This window comes from Homalodisca vitripennis, chromosome 1 (genome assembly GCF_021130785.1).
Source record: "Homalodisca vitripennis isolate AUS2020 chromosome 1, UT_GWSS_2.1, whole genome shotgun sequence".
Classification (NCBI taxonomy): Eukaryota; Metazoa; Arthropoda; class Insecta; order Hemiptera; family Cicadellidae; genus Homalodisca; species Homalodisca vitripennis.
This window is the reverse complement of record NC_060207.1, coordinates 143924260-143947917: the sequence shown is the minus strand read 5'-3', so window position 1 is coordinate 143947917 and position 23658 is coordinate 143924260. Positions and strand designations below refer to the sequence as shown.

Here is a 23658-nt window from a genome sequence, read left to right as displayed (position 1 = left end):
TATAACAAGAAATAGATATAAAATAGCTCAAACATGATGAATATTTTTAGCTACTAAACAAAGCTTTGTATTAAGGAGTTACAATGTACAACGAATTACCTGGAAAATAAAAAAAACTCTGACACCTCAAAGTCAGCATTTAAAGACATTCTATTAGCCTATATTAACCACTGTATAATATTACAGATTTGTATGGTGTAATAGCTACACTGTTTTCTTATGTTTATATTTAAGTTCTGAATTCATGACTGTCATGCATTTTGTAAAATGTCAACGACTATAAAGATTTCTAAGATAACGATAAAATGATTTACAGAAAAAATAAAATTGTATTATATTATTTAAAATTAGAAAGATGTATTCATTTGGTACAGCTCTTCCAGTTTAACAAAAATAAGCAAGTCTTGGTTAAACGTTTTCAGATTGCATTATCAATAATCACACCTGAATTACGACCAGTTTTCTGTGAATCCCTTACCAGTTTGCGCATATCTATTAGAGGTATCAGTGATCTGATTTAGAAGAAGTAGAGAACTCTACATTGCGGACATTGCGGATGGTAATTAATATTCATTTCGCAAAAGTGAGTCAATCCTGGATTTTATAATACTATTAACAATATGATTTTGAAGAAACATATTATATTCCCTTATTACTCTTTTTCATATCCACCTCAAATATCGTATAATCCTTCTTGTTGCATTTTCCGGGTTTCACAATTTTTTTTTATTACATCAGTGATTTTTTATAGTGCTTTTGTAGGTAAGAGTATTGCAGTAATGAAATTGAGTTGACACATAACATTATGTTATTAATCGCAATTAAACTCAGAGAATATAGTTCTAAAGAAAACATATGATACTTACAAATCGAATTACTTTATTTATTATGTATATAGATAAAAGTTGATTTTTTAAGAACGTTATGAATAACTTAACAAATTTCAACAATTTTTCAAAATATTTCATCATGAATTGATTTTTTTGTTATCGATGAACATTTTGTCTGCAACGACCACGATGTGATGTGTGTAATCAATTATTTATTACCATTTTAACTTTTTTAACAGCTTAAAATAAGAAATACAACCTCACTAATATGTGCAATATGCATATAGAAACGTGTTTAATTAAAATATATGGGAATATTCATATCTATTGCTAGATAAATGCAATAAAAAAGTTGTCCATCGCCAGGAAAATATCCTTCCGCGACGCCATTTTGTGTAAATTCGATTTCAGACAAATTTGTTTTCATGACGAAAATAATTCGTAATCTCTGGAATATAAAATTTATTTTGGTGTGCAATATATTCATACACTCCTTTGATTTATGTAAGTTGCTATTTATTAAAGTGAAAATTTGTTTTTATCATAACTTATACTCTTGTTGTGAGGTTCTTAGGCTATGTTTTTCATTGTTTAGATTGAATTTTCATTCATATTTATCAGCCTAAAACTTTTATCATACAGAGTTATGGATACTTTTGTATGTTTCACTTTCTGGTTTATTATAGATCCTCAAAGCATATTTAGTTTATTAAGCTGTATTTAACCTAATTTTATGTAGTATAGTTTTGTGTACAAATAGGTTATTTTTTATGTATTTGACATTTAAGTTCAATATTCTGCTTTAATTTAAAGCTTTTACTATTGTTTGAATTATAATGGTTACTACTAAGCCAAAATATATGATGGTATTCATAATTGTATAATTTATATTTATTGTGTTCGAGCCTGTAGCATATACATGAAGATAATTTATTTTGTAATTTATCTTAGAGTCTAGGTTTAATTATGTTAAATGATGACTTAATATCTTATCATTAATTTGTTTCATCAAGTTTTCTTACTTTTTGCATATGCTGGCCTAGATTGATCCATTTTAGGTCCTGTATTCTACAGCCTAGGGATCTTTCAAAAGCAAGATTTAGACCTAGTATTTTAGTCTACCATTCTGAACAAGTAGCAAATATTAAATTTATGTTTTTTAAACATACTAATAAACATTGAGGAGTTATTCTACGATATTGTAGTCGTAGGCTTAAGGCTTAGGTTTGCATTTGTGGTAATTACTAACCTTTTTATTAATTGAGTGGTTTATTGAAATGCCAACCTTTGAGGTGGCTACAGTGTAACAAGCAGCTACCACAACAATCAAAATAACTACAATTAGAAATATTGAAACTTTTTAGTTTATTTGTCAAATTAATGTCTATACATATTTGACCAATATATATTCGTAATTAATATCTTAAGTGCTAGCGGGCTGTTTGATATTTTATGGCATAAGAATAATGTTTAAAATTAAATTAATTCAAACAAAGTCAAATCATTTGTGTATTACTAATAGCATCAGCAATAAAAATTGCGATCAACATGCACTTTTTGTGTAATTTTTCACATTGAACTAAAAATATAAGTTTCAAAAGGCGCAAGATAATTATTATGCTGCTTCAAATGCACTCTAAAGTTTGTTTTATCATTAATATTCATGTGTTATGTTAGTTGGAACTAAACCAACTACGAGTTTCTAATAAATAAATGTAGTTTTGACGTCCTGAGTTCTTGCAGAAATACTATACCGTTGCAGATTAGTCATCATTTTGTAATGAGGTTTGTTTTGTTTGGTTAAAAAAAAATAGAACCAATGTAGTACTATTTTCTATAATTAAATACCTATATTTCTTTTACAAATGTAAAAATATAGCTTCTCTATACAATACAATCCTTAAAGTTTATAATGTACAGGTTAGATATTATTGTTCCAAATCAAGGGTAGGGTACGATAAGCGGACCCGGTTTTTTATATCGACATTGGCAAACGATATTACTTAATCATAACCATCGATATAACCAATCGGTACTGATTAATTATTTTGAACAATTAATCTAAATAATCTATATCAACAGCTGTAAACACTTTCAAATAATGCTCGTAATGTAATATTTCATTTTTATATATAAGTAACATTTGATTATTAAAAATGGCAGTCAATTTTAGAAAACTACACGACATTACTTTTAAAGATGATAAGACATGTTTTTTGTGACTTCAACATGTTGGACTCGTACCGAAAAACCCGTTATGTGAAACTTGTGGGAAAGAAACAACTGTAACTGTGAGAGGAGCAAATATGGTCGTCTTCAGTTTTCTTAATTTTGGTTATAATAATTTGTTTGATCACTGTAAATATTAAATTCATATTTTAATTTTAAACATATGATTGTTATTGAGGACTATATATACTTTTGTATCGATTGATAGTCAATGATTTGAGATGTGAATATTAGGTATCGATGATTACATTCTTCGATATAAAAAACCGGGTCCGCTTATCGTACCCTACCCCAAATCAATTCAAACAAATTAAAATCGTGTATGGTAGCTTATTTGAGTAATGGCTACAAGCACAATGGAGATGTGTGTATGTTATTTGTTTCACAAGGTGTTGCACATGTTTTTCCAAAATATTAAAAGTAAGAAATGTCACACTGTTTTGTTTTTTACATTTAAAAAATGTACATAGTCTAGATAGTTTTTTTTCTTCATTATTAAATTATTACTTTTCAAGATGTACAAACAGTCGAGTTACACTTCAATTTATTTTAAATACCTTTAACGTAATTTGTTTCAGTAGTTTTAGATTATCATGAATATTGTTGATCAGATAGATAGCTGTAGTGGCCATTTTATACTGCAGGTCTTGTTTTGTATTTTATATATATATATGTATATAGGGGGGCTATGTCTGCTAAATTTATTTGCCTCATTTAGTGTAAAAGTCAACATTTTATGTATTACAGTTGCCCTTGGACTATAAGTCACTGAAAAACAATTGTGTTTTGTGTATAGGATGTTAAATCATTATTCGTTATTTCTTTTAATATCCTCACTTACTGGTCACTGGTCAATGGCGCAGTGTACCGGGTACAACGGTTATCGCAAGATAACCAGCTCAAGCAATGTTGAGCGTGGCTGCTGCTTGGATGGGTGACCAATAAGTGATCCTGTCCTTGCAAGCAGTCTGCCTGCTCGGCCATTGGTGGTGGTTTGGAAGCTGTAGGTCCCCAGGTTAAGTGTTATAGAGGGCTTCTTAGCCCTAACTTTTCCTGGTAAAATAAGACATCTTTAATTTATTTACTGCCATAAACGATTACAATATTTGAGCTGTAAGGTATATAAACATATAAGAACTGCCATAAAGAAATTACTTTTTTAAACTTTTGGATACAGTGAATTATACAAGTTTATTACATACCAGCCCAATTTCAAAACTATTTTTTATAAGATTCTATGAACAATTAACAACTGATTACTGTTGTGAATATGATGGCCAAATATTACTGTAAAATAACCTAGGTATTTAATATATTAACTGTTTATGGTTATTAACAAAAGTTTGGTAGCATGGACAGTGAGTGAACTAATCTATAAAATAGTTTAGCCAGTTGTATAATTTTCTCAGTTTAGCTGGTTCAATATTTTTCTCCAAAGTTGTTTTTGACGGTAATATCAGGTGAGGAACTATGATATAATACATTTACTAGCCCATTAATTGCTAGTGTTTTGTTGCCATGTCAGTGGTTTGTTCATTTAGGTTCTTTTTATACATAAATTATTTTATTTTAGTAAATTTATTGAAATTGTGAAGAAAAGTGTTGATGAAACGTTTTACCATTTGTGGATTTAGCTGTTTTGTTTTCAAGGCAACTTTGTTTATAGATTCATATTAGTTAAAAGTTAGGTTGGCTGGTTGTGTAATGTGAATATTATTGCAGGTTTTATATATGTGATATCTGGAATATTTGCATTATTTATGCATATTTGAAATGGCTAGGGATTATTATACATATATATATATATATATATATATATATATATATATATATATATATATATATATATATATATTTATATATATTGATGTAAGAGAGTATGATAAATTTTATTCCATTATTACACACTAACATAGTATTAACAACTAATAGAAAAATAAAAAAAAATTAATAATTCTCCATTAAAACTTTTGTTAGTAGACTTGTAAAAATAAAGTTCTATAAAATAATCATAAAAACTTAATTTTTGGAATTACTTCGAAGATTAAACAATTTGATATTTTGGAAGTTTTTAATAAATTTATACAATTCTGTAGGCATGGTCATAAAGAAGATGTTTTAACTTTTTTTTGAAATTGGAAACTTGGATCGTGTAATATATGTACATTGAGGGATAAAAAGTGAGACACAATCACAATTTTTCAATCTGTTAACCTTTAACATGCAATCAATGGATCATCTGTTGATTACATTGTGTCTCAAGTGACGTCAGTGGAGATTCGATGGATTTGTTTTTATCACTCATTATAATACGTATTTGGATGATTATCAACATGATTTATATATTACATGAAATGGAAAGGAATGCTGAACATTATAATGCATCTTTTATTTCTCTACATTACCTCTAACATTGCAGATTTATGTTACATAAGTGATTGTGAGTAATTTCCTGAGTAATGCTTTGCCCTTTTTAATCGGTTGAGTACTGTGATAGTGGCGTTGTTTATTTTAACTTTCTAAGGCATTGATTAGTGCTTATTACTTATTGAAATAGTTTTAATGAATGTTGAAAAAAACTAGTGTTTTTTGTGTTGTGAAATACTATAAATAAGTAAAATACATATCTTAAAACTTTTTTTATAGACTTCTAAGTTTTTAGCAATGTCTCAAAATTATTATAAAAGTCTTAAACTAAAACTCCTTCAGATTTATTTTTATTTTTGTCCGGCCACAATATTTCAAACTTATTTTAACTTACCATCAACAAAAATTGCCAACATTTTATATAAGACCTCATAATAGAATACTTCATCACATAAATAACAAATTTATTTTTTTAATTATTTCAACTCATAGTATCTTTCCACTACTCCTGTCAAGGCCGTTTACCACCAGAGAATTATCTCGAATTTCACTGTAAGCCATTACAGACATTATAGAAATGGGTCATTCCATCCCACTTCATCCAGGTCATGTCACCAGTTACCTCAGATTTGGCTGAAAATGTTTTTTATTTGCTTATTGCTCATCGTAATGACTTATACCAAGTTAAAAAAAAATTATCTTTAATAGTTTTTAAGTTATACATTTTTTTAATTGACTATCACTTTTGGTAATGTTAAATATTTAATAGTCTAAAAGTCTATACACTTATTTCCCTGGCTAAAACCATTATTATTCCCTCTAATTGCAAAATATCTTGTATTAATAATATTGCCCAGTAAACACTGAAATATATATATATATATATATATATATATATATATATATATATATATATATATATATATATTTATTGAAATTAAATAAGGCTATTGCCATTTATACAATTTAATGAAAATATATATATATATATATATATATATATATATCATTCAACATATTATTTAATGTCAAAGTATAGATTTCAACTTTTGTATTAGGCTGTACACCAAGTGTATATTAAAATTACAGCAGATGATATGCTAATAATTTATTTACGAAGAAATGTATTTATTACTTACACAAGGGCTCATTGGTATAGTACATTTTGGTGAAAATCATATGGGACTTTTAATAATCGATAGGTTACCTTAATTTTATACGAGGTTCATGTGTGCTTTAATATTTTCTTGTAACATATGTCAACTGATTGAACTTCCTCATCAGGGAAATAGTGCATCCTCCCTGAGTCTAGTTACAGCTGGATTGACACATAAGATTGTTACATAAAGGTGACCGATAGATGTCTTGTCTTGAAGGACATGAAAATGATTTTGCAAGTCCGTGGGGATGCAGAAATTTAACATGGACATCACACTCAATTTCATTTTATTCCATCTCTAATCCGAAATACCAATGGTCATTATAAGGGCACACTATGAAGTCATTTATACCGATATCTACCTTTTTCGGATACAGTAATTCATTTACAAAATCAAATATTGTATCAATTTCTCATTAAAGTTGATACGTTTATTAGAAATTTTATTTTTGGATTTTTGAATAAAATGGTGAAAACTGCATCTTCCAGGCACGGGTTTTTGTTTTTGAAAACCGTTTCTCAGGACTTCTTCTTGATTCTGATATTTTTTATTTACAGATTAGAGAGAAAAAAATATGTTCAATTCTGGATAAAAATCCAAAAACTTGTGGACATTGTTTATTGCATTGCAGGTGTAATTTGAAGACTGGCTCTTGCAATCATACGTTTTACCATACCTCTGATGCCGTCACATAGGGACTTTTCATAGCTGGTTGCAAAAAAACTCAAAAAAGCACTTAAATTGAAATTACTATTATGCTGGCAAAGATTAATAAAGTTTTGCAATTTTTATGTTGCAATGCACAACCATCATTAAAATAGAGCAAACTGTTTACTTAGGGAATTTTTCCTTTATACATTCCACAACAACTCGTTGAGTTTCAGGAACATCATGTTCTAAGTCATCAGATACTATATACAAACTTGATACTACTAGTTCATCTTTGTCTTTGTCTCGAGTATAGATAACAGCTGGATGAACAAAGCAGCTGTTGCATGTCCAGTGTAGCCTTGGGCTTCATTCTGTATAATGTAGGAGCAATTTTCACTGAAATCTAACAGAACAATTGCTTGATTGGATTTAATATTTTCTTTGTATTCTTTCATATATTTTGCCTGAGCTTTTTTTATGAAAGAATGTAGTATTAATTATTCAAGGCTTAAAATATTTCAAAATATTCTTAAAATGTAATGGTATGTTGTACCTGGTAGGTTTGGTCTGTTAATATCCAAGTAGAGCATGTAACTTCATCATTGGATCCCACTCAACAAAACTTTTCTTTAATCAAAGTTTTGAGATTTTCACTTAAAGGGCATTTTGTTCAGTGCCTTAACATAAATTCTAATGCCTATTAATTCTTGAACAGACTAATTTATCAATCAGGTCATTGTAGTGTTGTTCGAGTAAGCACTCATGAAGCAGCAAGGTAAAGTTTTGGTGAATAGTATATACACAAACAGACTGTGTACCAGAAGTACACACTATTTTGGCCGGAGCATACAAAATGTAAATCCAATCTTAAAGGGTTTTCAAACTTAGATGCACTGTATAATTAAGTTTGCTAGTAACAACCGTTTTTGCATGTATTTGTTTTTCGAGTCGTAAACATTTTTTACCAAAATAATTATATTTTCATCAAGTACATTTCCTTCTCTTGTATCACTCAGACAGAGCCAAAATACCTTCAACCCAAACTAGTATCCATATTATATATCCATATTTTCTTCCTACTCCAAGAAGTAAGAGCAAGATTTAAAATTTGTATTTCTCCCTTAATGATTCTGTTTTACGTTTTGCTTAAGAAGTGTTTCAATGAGAAGGTAATGTGTGTACCTTTAATTTTGATTTCCTTATGCTTTAAAACAACAAGTTTATATCTACAAAAGATTTTTTGTTTGTGAAATAGATGATTCTAGCTCATTAATTTCTTCATCGCTTATGATTTCATTATCAGTTTGTGTTACTGCAATGCAAAAATTCATTGTTATTAACTTTGTCTCGACAGACATCACATATTTGATAATCTGGAATAGCCATTTGCCAACACTGCACTGTTCGTTCAATTATGGTTTCAGACATTCTCTCATAAGATAAAAAACTCACTTTTTAATTAAAAAGAATCAAAATTATGAAAATTGAAGGTAAAAATAATATATTTAAATATGCACTGCACTAAAAATTATTTGTTTCAACAAAAAACAAAATTAATTAAATAAAACTTGAAAATAAAGTAACACATTAATTAATTCACTTATGACTAGGCAGCAAATGGAGTTAATAATTAATATAGTGGGGAGAAGAAATGAAGGGGGATTCATGTTGAGACATGAGAGCAGTAGTTGTGTAGAATAAAACATTTATATCTAGTATGGACTGATAGGAGAGTTCATGTTGATCCTGATAAAATTTCCTCTGTAGAGAGATAGAGAGTCTTATCAATTTAAAATAGAATTTTAATACTGCTAATACACAGCCGTTGGATTTATTTAAACTGTATTAAAATTGTTGATACTACATTATTCCGTAAAAAATAAAATACTACATAAATATATATTTAAAAATGATACATTTTGTATTTAGAGTATATTTTACTGTTAATAGAACGATATTAAAAATAAAACATATTATATTGCAATTACAGGGAATAATTAAACTGGATACAAAGTTTAAATTAATTTTGTATGATTTATTCAACATAGCATAGATTTCAACTTTCAGGCAATTTAAAAAATATTATCAGGTAAAAAACCATTAATTTTGTTTCAGATTATTTTAGTTCACATCTTTAGGGCTAATTAAAAAAAATACTTTGGTTCTGATACGCCTTTAATCAATAATTGCTTTAAAAGATTTTTGTTTGTCGATTAAAAAATATCTCAAAATTTAAGTTTACCAAAGATTAAAAAGAAATATATAGTAACTAGCAGTTTCCCGTGGCTTCGCACGCAATTTCCTGTTCAAAAACAGTACACTATGTTCACGTATTCTTTTTCTATCACATTCTAAACATTCCTGAGATAATTGTTAGTCGTTCCTTCGTGAGCCTCTTAGACGCATTATGAAGGCATGTACCATATTTCCTGCCTCTATCTTTCGTGTTTTCGCTAGGTGTTGATAAGTTGATCAAGAAAATGTATCAACGAAAACCAATTTCGATCATAAAGCATCTTCTTTCGGCTCTTTTCATTTACCTTTGATCTAACCAAATTCGATTACCTTATGTGCAAACATTCACGGCTTTGTACAATGAGGTGGTTTTTATCACAGCGTTTAATAGTATTTACAAACGTAAATACGTTTAGTAGTAGTATTGGTGCAACCAAAATTTTAATTAGGCAATAACTTTTCAATGCAATCTGCATTACACTACTGATCAAGCATTTTACAATAATAATTTTCAAAATTTTAAATGTAAACAAATGTTTCTGCTTCTTTGGTGAACTTCACCTGAAAGTATTCACAGCTGTTAAGTATCAGTTCACGTGTTGTAGCGCAGTCTGCCGTATCGAAGGTAAAGTATTCCAAAATCAACAACTACTTACAAATGAAAAATTAATAAAAAAAAATGTTCCAGTGGACCAAATTGTGAATCCAAACCATTCTCGAATTCCGTTGAAAATATACACAAAATGTCATCAAAATCGGTCCAGTCGTTTAGGAGGAGTTCAGTCACATACACACAAACACAAGAAATATATGAACATGTTAATTTTAACACAAGGCAAAGTGAAATGGCCAAGTGGACAGTTGAGAGAAACACAACCATGGTTAAATGGAAAGTTCCTTTAATTCTCTTTAGAAATGTATTTACATTTTTTATAAATAATAATTGAAAAACAAAAATGAAACTTTCTCAATTATTGGAGTGTTTGTTTATAAATTAAGCATTTGGTTTCGAATAAGAAGAAGTTGATAAAATGTAAGAATATCTTTGTCAAAAGAATCAACTACATCACAAATGTCGAGTTATTGACGTAAAAAAAGACGCTATGTTTATTTTATTGCAGAGGATAACTGTTGGAGTTCTATTAATGTTCAAGGGTTTTTTCAATCTTTGGAGGGACTATAGTTTCCCTCAGGCTTCCCTGTTTGTTTCGATTTGTCTGGAAGAGACTGGAACAAGAGCTAGCCTTCCCTTTTACAAAGGTGACATGACTGAGATAGTGCCTTTTATTCCTCGTCATGGAATCTTGACAGGAGAAAACCCCTGCCGGTCAAAAATTCTTTATTCATACTATCATAGAGAATGGGTGTTGGTGTCAAAAGCAATGATAGTAGTGTGAATTTATAATTAACAATACACTACAAAACAAAAAAGAAATATGTAATATGCTTAATATGTTTGTCTGTCTGGTTTCTCCATTCCATGGTTGGGTGATCTTCAAACCATTTTATAAGTTGCTTTTAGAAGTGTGTTCTGGCGACTACTTCCTTTAGGTGTTGAGGCAGCTTATAAAAGTAGACTGTTCCTTTGTAAGTTGGCTTCTTCTTAGAGGGACTAAGGTGGTGTAGCGGAAGAGAAATTTGAGGTATTTGTGATAGTCTTCAAGTTGACAATACCACCAGTAGAATCACTTCACAGATGTAAAGTGTTAGCATTTGTAAGAATATTGTGTTCTTTAGACCCAATGCCTGCCAGACTCCTCACCACCTTCTTCTATTACATGAATACCCATGCTACAATGCCATATCTTAGATGGGATGCTTATCAGTAAATAGTATACAGTGCTTGCTGCAGATTTTCAGAATTTTTTCTTTATTCTTTTGATGGTATAAGTGTCTGATGTAAGTCTTACACAACACAACAATATGGGCATTCTATTTAAGGTTCAGTCAAGTTTGATACCAAGGTATTTGGTGCTTACTTTCACTTTTACAATAGATAGGCCCTTTGGTTAGTTTCCTCTTGTACTATATGTCATTTGCACAGTTTTGTTTTCATTTAAGACTCATTGACATTTAAAAAAAGAAAAAAGTAAAAGAAACATGTCATAGTATGAAGAAAATGGTTTTATATAGGATATTCTTTGCCTGTTTGTTTTAAAATCATCAGTAAAATAAGATTTTCATCAGTAGGCATAAACATAATTTTATGAAGTCCCTATATTATTTAAGGTCATTATCAATAACAGATGACTAGACAAAAACTTATGTACTGTTACTATTATTATAAAACCATGTTTGATAAATGAGATACCTCCATGATATGATATTGAGATAGACAGTGGTGAAAGAATAACAGAATTTCGTTCATTTGTCATTATCATTTGGTACAAGAATAGAACACTACATTTTGTGGATTAAAATCTATTTTCATCTTCAGGTGTTATGAAACTTTAGGAAGCAAACTAAAGTCTATATCTGACAATGGACTTGGCAAAGTAAAAGTGTTTGACAACAGAACAATTAGTATATACAAAAATTCAAGCATATAAATGAGGTTCATACACCATTAAAAGAATCTTTTCAAATGTATAATTGAGGTTTCATTCATGTAAGAAGCAAATCAACCACTAAGGCAACTTTATGTTGAAGCTTAATTGTTTATTAAACAAAGAGGACAACCAATAAATTCTCAGCCAATAAAATCTAAATATATATCATTATTTTGAGATCAAGAACAAAAAGTTATGTTTAATTGACTCCGGTCAATTTTTTCAGATCTTCCCCATGCTATGGAATGTATAGATTTGATTTTTTCCTCACTCTCTCATCTCGTATGTTGTGGTGTAATCTCATATGTTGTTCTCACAACCAATCTGTTAAGATTCTATTTGCGTGATGTGTTACTCATGATTATGGCATTGTGAAACACACACACTTATATTAATAAAAAAAATATAGGTCCACACACAAATACTTAAAACTCAAAAAGTAAATTAGAATTTCACGTTCTGATGTAAAATCTAAAAAAAAAAAAAATGGTTAAAAATAAAATGGTATGGCCGAATTGACAGACTGATTGGTTTGTTCAATGTATGTTATGTGGTTCAATGCCACAACCTTTTATGAGCTACTTCTAGGTCAAGTCAACCGCTTTGTTGATGTCCTGTCTTAAATGGGATGGTTACTAGCACTGGTTCTTTCATTACACTTTCTGTTCTCACTTGTACAATGTATTTCAATTTCCTCTAATCTGTGGGAATATTACAATATTTCGATATTATCTGTTATGCTTGTAAAATGAAGGTTGTAATTATTTAGATGTTATGAAAATTTAGGATTAATGGATGTTAAAAGTTGAAACGTTGTTCTTTTTAAAATGAATTTTAAATGTTACATATAACCTATGTAAAAATGATCACAGTACAATTTAGTTTATAGTACCTGAACTTGAATTAAAGTCTGGCTTATTAATTGATGGTTTGTTTATTTTCTGTAATTTTTTTGCTGATTCTACATGTTCAGATAATCATGTATTTTGTATCTATTGTTTTATGTTTAAAAGTATGTTGGTAAAAAAAACTTACAAGGATGTGACCCACGAACCAACCAGTCCATGAACAACGCTGAACTCTGCTGTACAAAAGCCGTATTTTTCAACATGATGATTTAAAAAGGTGATATTTTTTAAAATGTATTATGTTTTAAATATTTGTGTTAGTGTACATTGAGTTTTTTTATTTATGCAAATATGCATTTAACAATGCCATAATCATGTTACACACATCACGCGAATATAACTTTTATAGATTGCTTCATGCCGTAAATACAAAATATAAGACTCCACAAGGATTTATAGGCATTTAAAGTAGGATTTTCAGGAAATTTTATAATTAGACTCTAAGAGATACACCTGAAGAATGTTATGGGTATGTTATTCGCATTGAATCAACTCTTCCCACTTTTAGTTATGATACGTAGTTATAACTTCAAAAAATTATGTATTTTAAATTATTTATAAAAAGAAAATTGATTAATTTTTTAATAAAATATTACTTTGTGAAACTATATCTTTTAAAAATAAAAATGTCACTTGCTTTAGTTATTTTTCATATATATATATATATATATATATATATATATATATATATATATATTGTTGTTAAAATTTCATTTGATTATATTCAGCTGTTTTTTGTGTGGGCTTATCACAAGATACCACAAAATGCTACTTTAAATGCTTTAAATTTCTTTTTGAATTAAAAAAATTTGTCCTATGGCTTTTGGCTTCAGGATAGGTAACTTAACCACCTTCGACTTTCTTATTCATAATAGGGACAAAAAATAAACATGGTCTCCTAATTTTTATTTACAACAAAGTGGTATTTTTAGGAAATTCAATATTATAATGATTTTGTCAAATAAGTGATGTGCTGCGGCTGATAAGTCTTGCTAATGCTTCCCTTATAAGTCATTCATCATTATCAATACGAGTAAAGGATTAGTGGTAAAGGTAACATTATTCCCAACATTACTTGTCTTTAATGGATGTGGGATGAGGCTAACATAATAAATAGTGAAAAATTTTTTTAAGTTTGAAAACACTTTCTATATAAAATTGTGAGACTATCCGTGAAGTCAACTTGCTTTTGATGTCAGACCACTTAGCTACCAATTATTACAATTCATAATTAACCAGAAAATCTAACAAAAAATCTCTGTATGATCTTGAGGAAAGAAATAAGAATAAACAATAGGCAAGATATCTGTCATTCCATCCCTCTTCACCAATCCTATGCTAGGTTGTCATGGTGATAAGAGATGCCATTGAAGGACTTCCTGTTCAGTCTCATTTTACCTGCTGTAGTGTGTGCATTGTGTTTGAGCAGTACATCTGTGTTGTGTCTTGATTTCCGTTTGCGTTTCTTCTAACTTATTGTTGGGTTTTATTTTTGTTATGATTTTGATATGAAAGTTTACATTTGGTGTGTTTATCATGATGTGTTTGAATTATTTACATTTTTACAAGCTTAACTTTATTTTTTAGGACTCCATATATGAAGAAGAGCTTAAATACCAGTTCTTGAAAAAAATAGTGTTTTCTTGTTGTAACAAATAACAATGACATGTCCTTAATCATCCTGTTCTCCAGTTAATAATTTGTCATAGTAAACAAATTAAGAATTCACAATTGCCTGATTGTTTTATTCCCACAATGAATACAAGGTGTGTCTGAAAAGTACCTTGACCCCTCTTTGCTGGCTGATTTAACGCTGCTGATTGCCTCGTATACGTTGTGGGGGTGGAGGGAGACCCTTCTGAGATTGCTACCAGGCATTTACCTGTGCTTTGTCCAGTCAATAAGACACATTGCTCTGTTTCATATGTTATTACATGTATTAGCATTTTAACTGACAGAACTTGGCCATTCTGCTTCAGGGATAATATTTGTGATTTCTGAATGCTGATATTGCCAGGAGACCAAAGCACTGAGTACAGTAGACAGACAGGCATTTAGTGGCAGGTTCTTAACCCTTTTACTGCCGACGTCCGACATATCGGACGTCGGCATTTTTGCCGAAAACGCCAACGTCCGATATGTCGGACGTCTGTTTTTTTTTATTGTTATTGGCTACTGTTATGTTCAAATGCCGAAATATTTGGTATTTTGGTTGTTTAGGAGGAAAGGATAATGAAAGAAGCCATTTGAAGAACTTTGGATTTCTATTTTCGTCGTCTTTGACTAGAATTGACGAACTACCTAGACAGCTGTCAAAACCAGATGATCGGGTTAGATTACTGAAATCTTCGTTCATTGTTGTTGTTTACAATGTTATCGAAAGTTTTTTGAAGTGTTACTTTTGTTGATCAAGGATAAAATGAGTAAAAGAGTTACATCTAACTCTCCTGTGAGTGAGGGAACAATAATTAACAGTTTAATCGATGGTGGTGTACAAGTGCAAGACGAACTGAGTGACGATTTCCTTCAGAATTTGTCAGATTCAGATGCCGAGAACGATTCTGATATTAGTGTTAGGGCTATTGATGACAATCAAAGTGATGTGGATGACACTGATGACGATCCTGACTTTATCTTACCATCAGATAATGAGGAGTTATTAGATAGTGAGGGGGATATGGCACAGATAAGTTTACCTTCAACTTCCACTGGTAGGCCTAGAGGAGGCCTACCAGTTTTGGGAAAATCCTCATAGTGCAGCTATGTTTCAAGGTAGCACCTTCAAATTTGGTATATGTTCTAAGCAATTGCTCTAGTTTATAATGATATCATGCTCAAAATTTTAGTATAATTTTAAAAATAAAATTATCAGATGCCAAACACAATTTTTATTTTTTTATTTATTTTTTATTTACATAATTTTTAAAATTAAATAATGAGTTTGTTTCAAATAAAAATTTCTTTTTATTATTTAAAAAACAGCATTTAAATACGAGTAAATAAAGTAAAAATTCATGCAAATCTAATGAAAAATAAAAAAGATACAGCATTTTTTTGTAAATGAATGCACAACAGCGATTTTCCCCCTTGGCAATTTTGACTGGTACGATAAAAAAAATGGCCGGCAGTAAAAGGGTTAATGCAGGAAGTGTGATTGGAAAAATTCTGGAAAGTGAAGATACTTTGGAGGATATAACCAAATTGATTAGGACATAACCAGGGATCAAACATTGATTTAGGTGACAGAATATTGAGAAGAATATTTCAAAAACAGTAGAGGGAACAGCATGGTAAGGAAGAGCTTGGTATGATGAAAAGGAAAAATAAATCAGTAGATTTGTTTGTAATTGAACAATTTTAATAATAAACTTGTGGAATAAATATTGAATTAAAAGACCTCCTTGACCAGAAGTAGTGCTGGTTGGTGGTACTGAACTCTGCAACCTGGACCAGAGGTTGTAGTGGTTGCCACACTTGCTTGAAGGAACTATTCAGTTATCCTAGGAATATCCTAGGAACACAAGGTTTTATTGTGACCTGTAAAATGTGTCCAAAGAGATTTTACAAGTGTTAAGAAACCCCTGCACTCTGTTGCTATTGTTCCACTACACATAATATGAGGGCTATTAAGAAAATAACAGTTGTTATGTAACAATGTAAAAAATTAACAAAGTGAAAGAAAATATTGTTATTTTATAAATTTGAAAGCTACATTCTTAGCTATTTTTCAATGTAACTCCTGGTCAAATTTAGATATTCGTTATTGTAGACACATTTGATTTCAACTTCAATAAAATCCACCACCCAAGATTTTAACCACCGTTGAAAGCTGGCTAGAAGTTGGGGTTACTATCGAAACGCTGCATTATGAACCAGGTTTTCATCGCCGGAAATAGGTGGTAGTCATTTGTCACTAGATCTGAGCTGTATGGAGGACGATCAAACATCTCCCATACAAAATCATCCCAAGGGTAATATTGTCTGTGAGTTGACATGAAGTGTTGTGAAAAAGCAATAGTTTTAATTTGTATCACTCGCTGTAGTTTCTGTAGTGTTTTACAATAAATATCTGCATTGATTGTTGAGTCTTGTTCAAGGAATCAACCAGAATCATGTCCTGTATTGATTATTGTGCTAGAAAACAGTTACTATAAACTCTCTGGCTGATGGAATTTTGTAGAAATTTTCTTGTTTTTTTTTTTCTAAAATTTTCTGTGTTCCCATTCCATACATATTGTTTTTGTCTCACGGTTAACATGTTTTGCCTATGTTTTATCACCAGTTAAGATAACAACCTAGAAGTTTTCTTAATCTTCAAGAAATTGAACGATGTAGCAAGCCTTTGTTTTTGTGGTGTTCTAAGGATTTTAGGAACCTATCTGGCACAAAATTTGTGGTAGCCAAACTTTTCCATAGCAATTTCATGAACTAATCTTTGTGAAATCTGAGGGAAATGTTCTAAAAGTTCAGAGATCGTGAAACAGCAATTTTCACTAGTTAATTTTATTGATTCAACAACTCTTTAAGTAACCATGCTAGTCATTAATATTGGTGCAACCATCTTAAAAATCAATACACCACTGCTTCACTATGCTTTCACTTTTTATTCCATTCACATAAACGTCACAAAGTTGATGATGGATTTCAATCTATGTTTGCAGTGAACATTTTAAATAGTCATAGTTAGAAAAGTAGGAGAGATAAACTGTCCACTACCACAGCTCAATGTGTACTGAACATAGGAAGTTTTAACTCCACGATGGAAGCTCTAGCCCCACCCACTGCCAAGTTAGTCTCGAATGTTTGTTCCTTTCTGGAGAACTCTAGTTTATTATGATCTTTTCCTTAGTGACAGAAAAGTATTATATGAAATAGCAAAAACTGTTGACATACAGTTGGAAAAGATACTAACACACTTTGAAAATGGAGCTTATATTGGTTTTCCTTATTTTAATCACTATGTTGAAAACTTACAACAACCAATATTGTATAACTTTTTATTTTGTGAGACCTTTCAATAGTAAATACAATGTGATGACTGCAATAAGAAATAAATTGGACGACAAACAAAAAGAAAAATTCATACAAGACTGAAAGGAATTGGTCTCACGTTAAATTTAAGAGAAGATATCTGTAGTTACAAACCACTTTATTAATACTAGACACACCATATGAAAAGAAAACCTGAAATTATTAAAAAATCTAAGCACACCAAGATTCTTTGTTTAAAGTTTGTTATTGACGATTGATGGAAGTTTTGAAAGGATTACAGGATTTCGGACATTTGATTGAGATCTATCTTCTACATCAGGTGGGGGAGGTATTAATACATACAAAAAATAAAGAACAGATGGAAGAAAAAGGTTCATATATACTCAAAAGCTGCTTGGAGTCCAGACCAGGCGTTGACGAAGATAGTCTTGCTATCGAAAGGCCTTACAAAACAAAAAGTTATACAATATTGGTTGTTTTGATTTTTCAGTATAGTGATTAAAAATACATACACATGATTCTAAAAGAGTTATAGTTTTCCAACAAGCAATGAAAAAGAAATAAATTACTTATAGTATTTGTGTTGTGCATGAAGAAGTTTGTTTACCTTCTTCTATCTTGACTAACAATTCACTCATTGTTCCAGGAACAGATCACCGAGTTCATATCATAGCATGGCCCCTGGCTGGTCTGAAGGATTGGAAGATTCCAAGATCAGCATTTGGCTAAGTTTTAGCCATATATAAAAGGGAATGCAGGATGCGCTTTCTCAAGACATGTTCAATTTAGGTGGCATCAGCAGTTCAAGGTAAATTACTTTAAAACAGTAGTCCGATCCTGTTTTGCTAATTGCTTAATTTAGTTAACACGTGTGCTGCGGGCACTTCGCGTATGCACTAGTGATGTGCAGCGGGGGCCTGTTGGCACTTCATGCATATTACTTTATTGTTGTTTTTGTAACTCTAGTAATTTTTTACTCAATGACAACATTTATATGTTCTATGAGTTTCTGATTTTTATAATTCATTGAACGTTTTTGGTATGGTTGGATTTTTGATGACTGGTAATGCACTTACTTTACTAAATCAGCTGATGGTTTATTTTGGTTGACAGCATTATGAACAAGCAATGTGGCAAGTGCCTATAGGAGCTGGACTTGTATTTTGTTTGGCACCAAGATTAGTTCTTTATTTCATGAAGACTAGAGGTTAATCTACTATAGACTGTCTTATGTGATTTTTCTCTGTTGTATGCTTCTATTTTAGTGTAAGTAACACTTTGTTATTAGTTTATTTTGTCATCTGATTTGTATATCATGCATACAAAAATGTAAAAGAAATAACTTTTTACAAATTCACAGTTAACATGTATGTCTATTTAGTCTCAGTCTACAGCATAAAACTTTTCGGCTTGGATTGTATGTTTTTGTCAGCCAAAGTAATTTTCTTTAATATTTTAAAGCTACAAAGTTTGATAATATTGTATGGTACAGATAAAGATAAAAGATCTTAGAAATGTGTGACAGGTTTACAAACAATGTAAAACAGACCGGTGCATCGTCAAAAGATAAAATACTAATACTATAATTAATACTAATATCAGACAAAACTATAAATTCTAGCTTATTTATAGTTAAAAAAATATTTAAATAGTAACATCGTAACACTATAGTAACAGTTTTCAATCAACACATCTTTAAGTTTTACACAGAATTGTATGCAATTAAAAAACAAGGCAAAGTTACAATTTTCTCCTGATTGTCAGTAATTAGCTCTATTTATCTATCGCCATTAGTATTGCTCTCATTACATTTTTCTGAGCTTTAAAAGTGTTTTCTGAGCTTGTTGAGGATCCCCATATTAATATTTCATATTTTAAAACAGATTTGATGTAGGAGAAATAAACACTTTTATGACTTTCAATTTGGTTGTGTTCTTTAAAATTTATTGTATGATCAATTAATGTTCCTAGAAATGTATTAGTACAAGAAGGGTTATATTTATTACTGTTTAATTGATTATTTGATTTTTGTCTTGCTTCAAATGTTTGTTTTAGATTCATTTAGTAAAAGTACATTTGTTCAAACCACTTTTTAAGCATAAAAATATTGATTTTATAATTCAGTAAGTTTTTTTATTGATTAGGAGGACACTTGTATCATCAACAAAAAGTGTTAAATTAAGGGTGTTCTGGGACTCTAAAACAAACATTAGACTACATACGAGGCATGTTTTTAAAGTAAGTACAGTTTTGATATAAAAAAATCAACAAGTAAATTTTTCAAACAAAACTTTATTTACCTGAAAGAGCATTCTTTCCTCTACTTCTCTACATAATTTCCATTATTATTAAGGCACTTGTCGTATCTTGGGACCAGCTTTTGTATGCCGTTGTCAAAGAAGCTTGCTGCCAGACTGGACAACCACTGTTGCACAGACGTTTTTACTTCTTCATCATTGGAATGACGCTTACCCGCCAAATGCATCTTCAAGTGCAGAAACAAATGGTAGTCACTAGGCGCTAGATCGGGACTATATGGAGGATGGTCAAGTTGTTCCCAGCCAAATGAAGTGATGAGCTCTTGCGTTCAATTTGCTGAATGTGGACGAGCATTATCGTGGAGCAAAACGACACCTGCACTCAGCATGCTACGCCTTTTGTTTTGAATTGTGCGGCGCATTTTTTTCAAGTTTCACAATACGGGGCTGCATTAATCTTTTCACCGCGAGGCAGAAAATTGACCAACAACACACCTTGTCTGTCCCAAAAGACAGTGCACATGATTTTCTGGGAAAAAATTGTTTGCTTGAATTTGACTTTCCTAGGGGATGTTGAATGCCGCCATTCCATTGACTGTTGTTTTGATTCAGGTGAACGTAGGCTACCCACGTTTCATTGCCTGTAACGATATGGCTTAAAAAAATCATCGCCCTCGTTACTGTAACACTCGAGAAAGCTCAATGCACTGCCCAATCGTTTGGTTTTGTGCTCATCATTCAACATTTTCGGTACCCACCGTGAACACAGTATCCGATAATTTAAACGTTCAGACACAATTTCGTAGAGAACATTTCTTGATACAGCAGGAAATTTTTCAGCTAAGGACGAAATTGTGAACTGTCTGTTCTCTTTCACTTTACAGTCCACTTTTTGAATGAGATCATCGGTAATGACTGAAGGTCGCCCACTTCGTTCCTCATTATGAACGTTTGTGCGGCCATCTTTGAAGGCCCTAACCCATATCCGCACCATTCCTTCACTCATAATGTTTTCACCATAAACTTCAATGATTCGACGATGAATGTCAATTGCTTTTAAGCCTTTAGCACAGAGAAAACGAATCACAGCACGCACTTCACAGTCGGCGGGATTCTCGATAGTCAGCGGCATTTTAAAACCACGTAAACAAACGAAGACTCGATCAAACGGCGTCGTAATGGTGTCTGTGGCTTCCCAACTGATGTAGCTACACTACGCGCATGCGCTAAACGGCAACTGCAGCGCTGTGGCGGCGTAATTTAAAACTGTACTTACTTTAAAAACATGCCTCATATATTTGAATCTGATAGAATTATTTTTATCCTTTCACATAAATATAACTACATGATATTAAGTACATTATTCCTTATTTCGATGCTATAAAGTTTACTAAGCCAATGCTTAGTAAAATAAAAAGATCAATATCTTTTTATACCCCTTCTAATTAAGTATATATAAAAAATCATAAACAGATTAATTTATTGTATTATGAGTTTTTAGTATTTAATTATTATTTAGATACAAAACAAACTTATTTAATGTAACAAAGAGAATAATAATAATAGCATATTCATTGTAGCAAACCAAGTATAAGAAAACAAAACTCACTTTTTGGGATATGACTACTGTGAAAAAACCCTCCAGTCAAAGGGTTAATCAGAATTGTGTCAGTATACAACCATTCACATTAAGTTTTCTTAAGAATACCCTTTCACAGTCTTCAAAATTATTAGCAAGAATAACAAATTTGTTAGGTTTTCTGTAAGTGGCAATGCAGTAGACACATCAGTTATCACAAAGATGGTGTGAAGCCATTAGCTCTGGAACACATTAGCATCCCCACAACATCCAAGTATTAACTCAACACTATCTTATTCCTTTCTTCTGCATTGGGTTACTGAATTCTTATTTATTGAGGTAATATGGTTTGTTGAAGATGAATAATCCTACATGAGTGGATTAATAGATTTAACTACTAAGGCTGTAGTTAAATGAGTTTGAATATTTCTCCATAAGAACAATGTTAAACCTCGTGCAGTTTTACACTTTTATTTTTATTTTAGTGGTATGGAAAGTGTCTCATTTCATACATAATTATATGTATCCAAACGATTTTAAGTTTTTTTATAAGTGTATACTTATTGAATATTTAAACGATGAAGTACATCAAAGTTTGAAATTTTTTCTGAATAACCAATCAAAATAAAAAAATAAAAAAAAACATTTGGATGCATATTAATTATATTTTTAAAGTGAGACATCTCTCACAATTCTATGACTAAACATAAAGGTGCATGAGGTTTGAAATTTGTGTATGAAAAAAACTCAAGGTAATTTTATTGCAGCAGACTCTTGAATCTCTGGTTTTACTAACAAACACATTATTTCAGGTGCAATGGACATATCCCGGTTTCATCTGCTGGTAAAGCTCCCAAAAGGGATCGCAAGGGTTGCAAGAAAGGGAAGATTGAAGCAATTATGAAAAATAATTTAGTGTCTTCAAAGGCTCGTGTTCGTTTACAAACTGCTGCTGTTGTCAAGAAATTGAAACCAGTTCAGTCAGTTTCAAATCACATCATCAAGCCAGGAACCGTTATTAAAAGTGAATATATTGACTCTGACGATCCATATACTTTTACAGAAACAGAACCACAAGTGTTAAGCCTTTATCCTGGAGGCAACAACTTGACTCTGTCGAGAAAGTTAGTTCCTCTAGTGTCCAACAGATCAAATCAGCTAGTTGTGAACAAAAGCGGGGTTAACATGGTGTGCATGGATCGGAACTCTGACATGGGGAAGGTCAAGACGTTAGCTGAACGGTTGACCACTCAAGGTGGCCAGACGATCGAGCTCCCTTCTAGGCCGTTTATCAAAGTGAATAAAGTCGTTCAAAACTTAGAAGGGAGCTCAAAAACAATGAATAGATTGCAAGCTGATATTGCGCGCAACAAAATTATGGGAAAACGTAAAAAGATGGTTGTGAACAATCAAAGTGGCAGTGTTTGGGGAGAGCGAGATGTGAAGACTGAGCCCAATGGGCATGCGAATTCACCTGTGTTTGCCAATGTGTCGATACCAGCAAAGCGTACGCACAGGCAGACAACCTGGCAAAGAGAGCGCAAATCTAGGCACGAGGCTCTGCAGAGAATACAACAGACCCAGCAGCGTGCTTGGGATCTGACCCATGATCTCTACCCATTAGGTAAGTTAATTCCAGTAAGTTTGTGAAATAAGTGTTATGATAATTTACAGGGTTCATTTGAAAACTTCAAACTCGTATTAAAATACTTGTAGTATCAAAATTCTGGAAACAGGAGTGTATAGTATTAATTGGGGAAACAAAACAAAAATATTTTCTAAATGGGAGTGCTCACCTCCATTCCCCCCTCCGTACCCAAAGTAAAAATTTTGAAATGGCTACTAATACCTTGTGACACTTCAAATTGAAGCTCGTAAAAAATGCTGTATTTTGGTAAAA

General features: G+C 31.2%; 1 protein-coding gene across 1 annotated transcript; it reads left to right on the top strand.

The window, feature by feature from the left end:
• Positions 1-866: 866 nt before the first annotated feature.
• LOC124372778 lies at positions 867-23528 on the top strand. Its single transcript, XM_046831189.1, has 3 exons — positions 867-1334; positions 18568-18729; positions 22571-23528. The coding sequence occupies exons 2-3, from the start codon at positions 18674-18676 to the stop codon at positions 23406-23408; spliced, it is 894 nt and encodes a 297-aa protein (XP_046687145.1). The 5' UTR covers positions 867-1334; positions 18568-18673; the 3' UTR covers positions 23409-23528.
• The last annotated feature ends 130 nt before the right edge of the window (positions 23529-23658 follow it).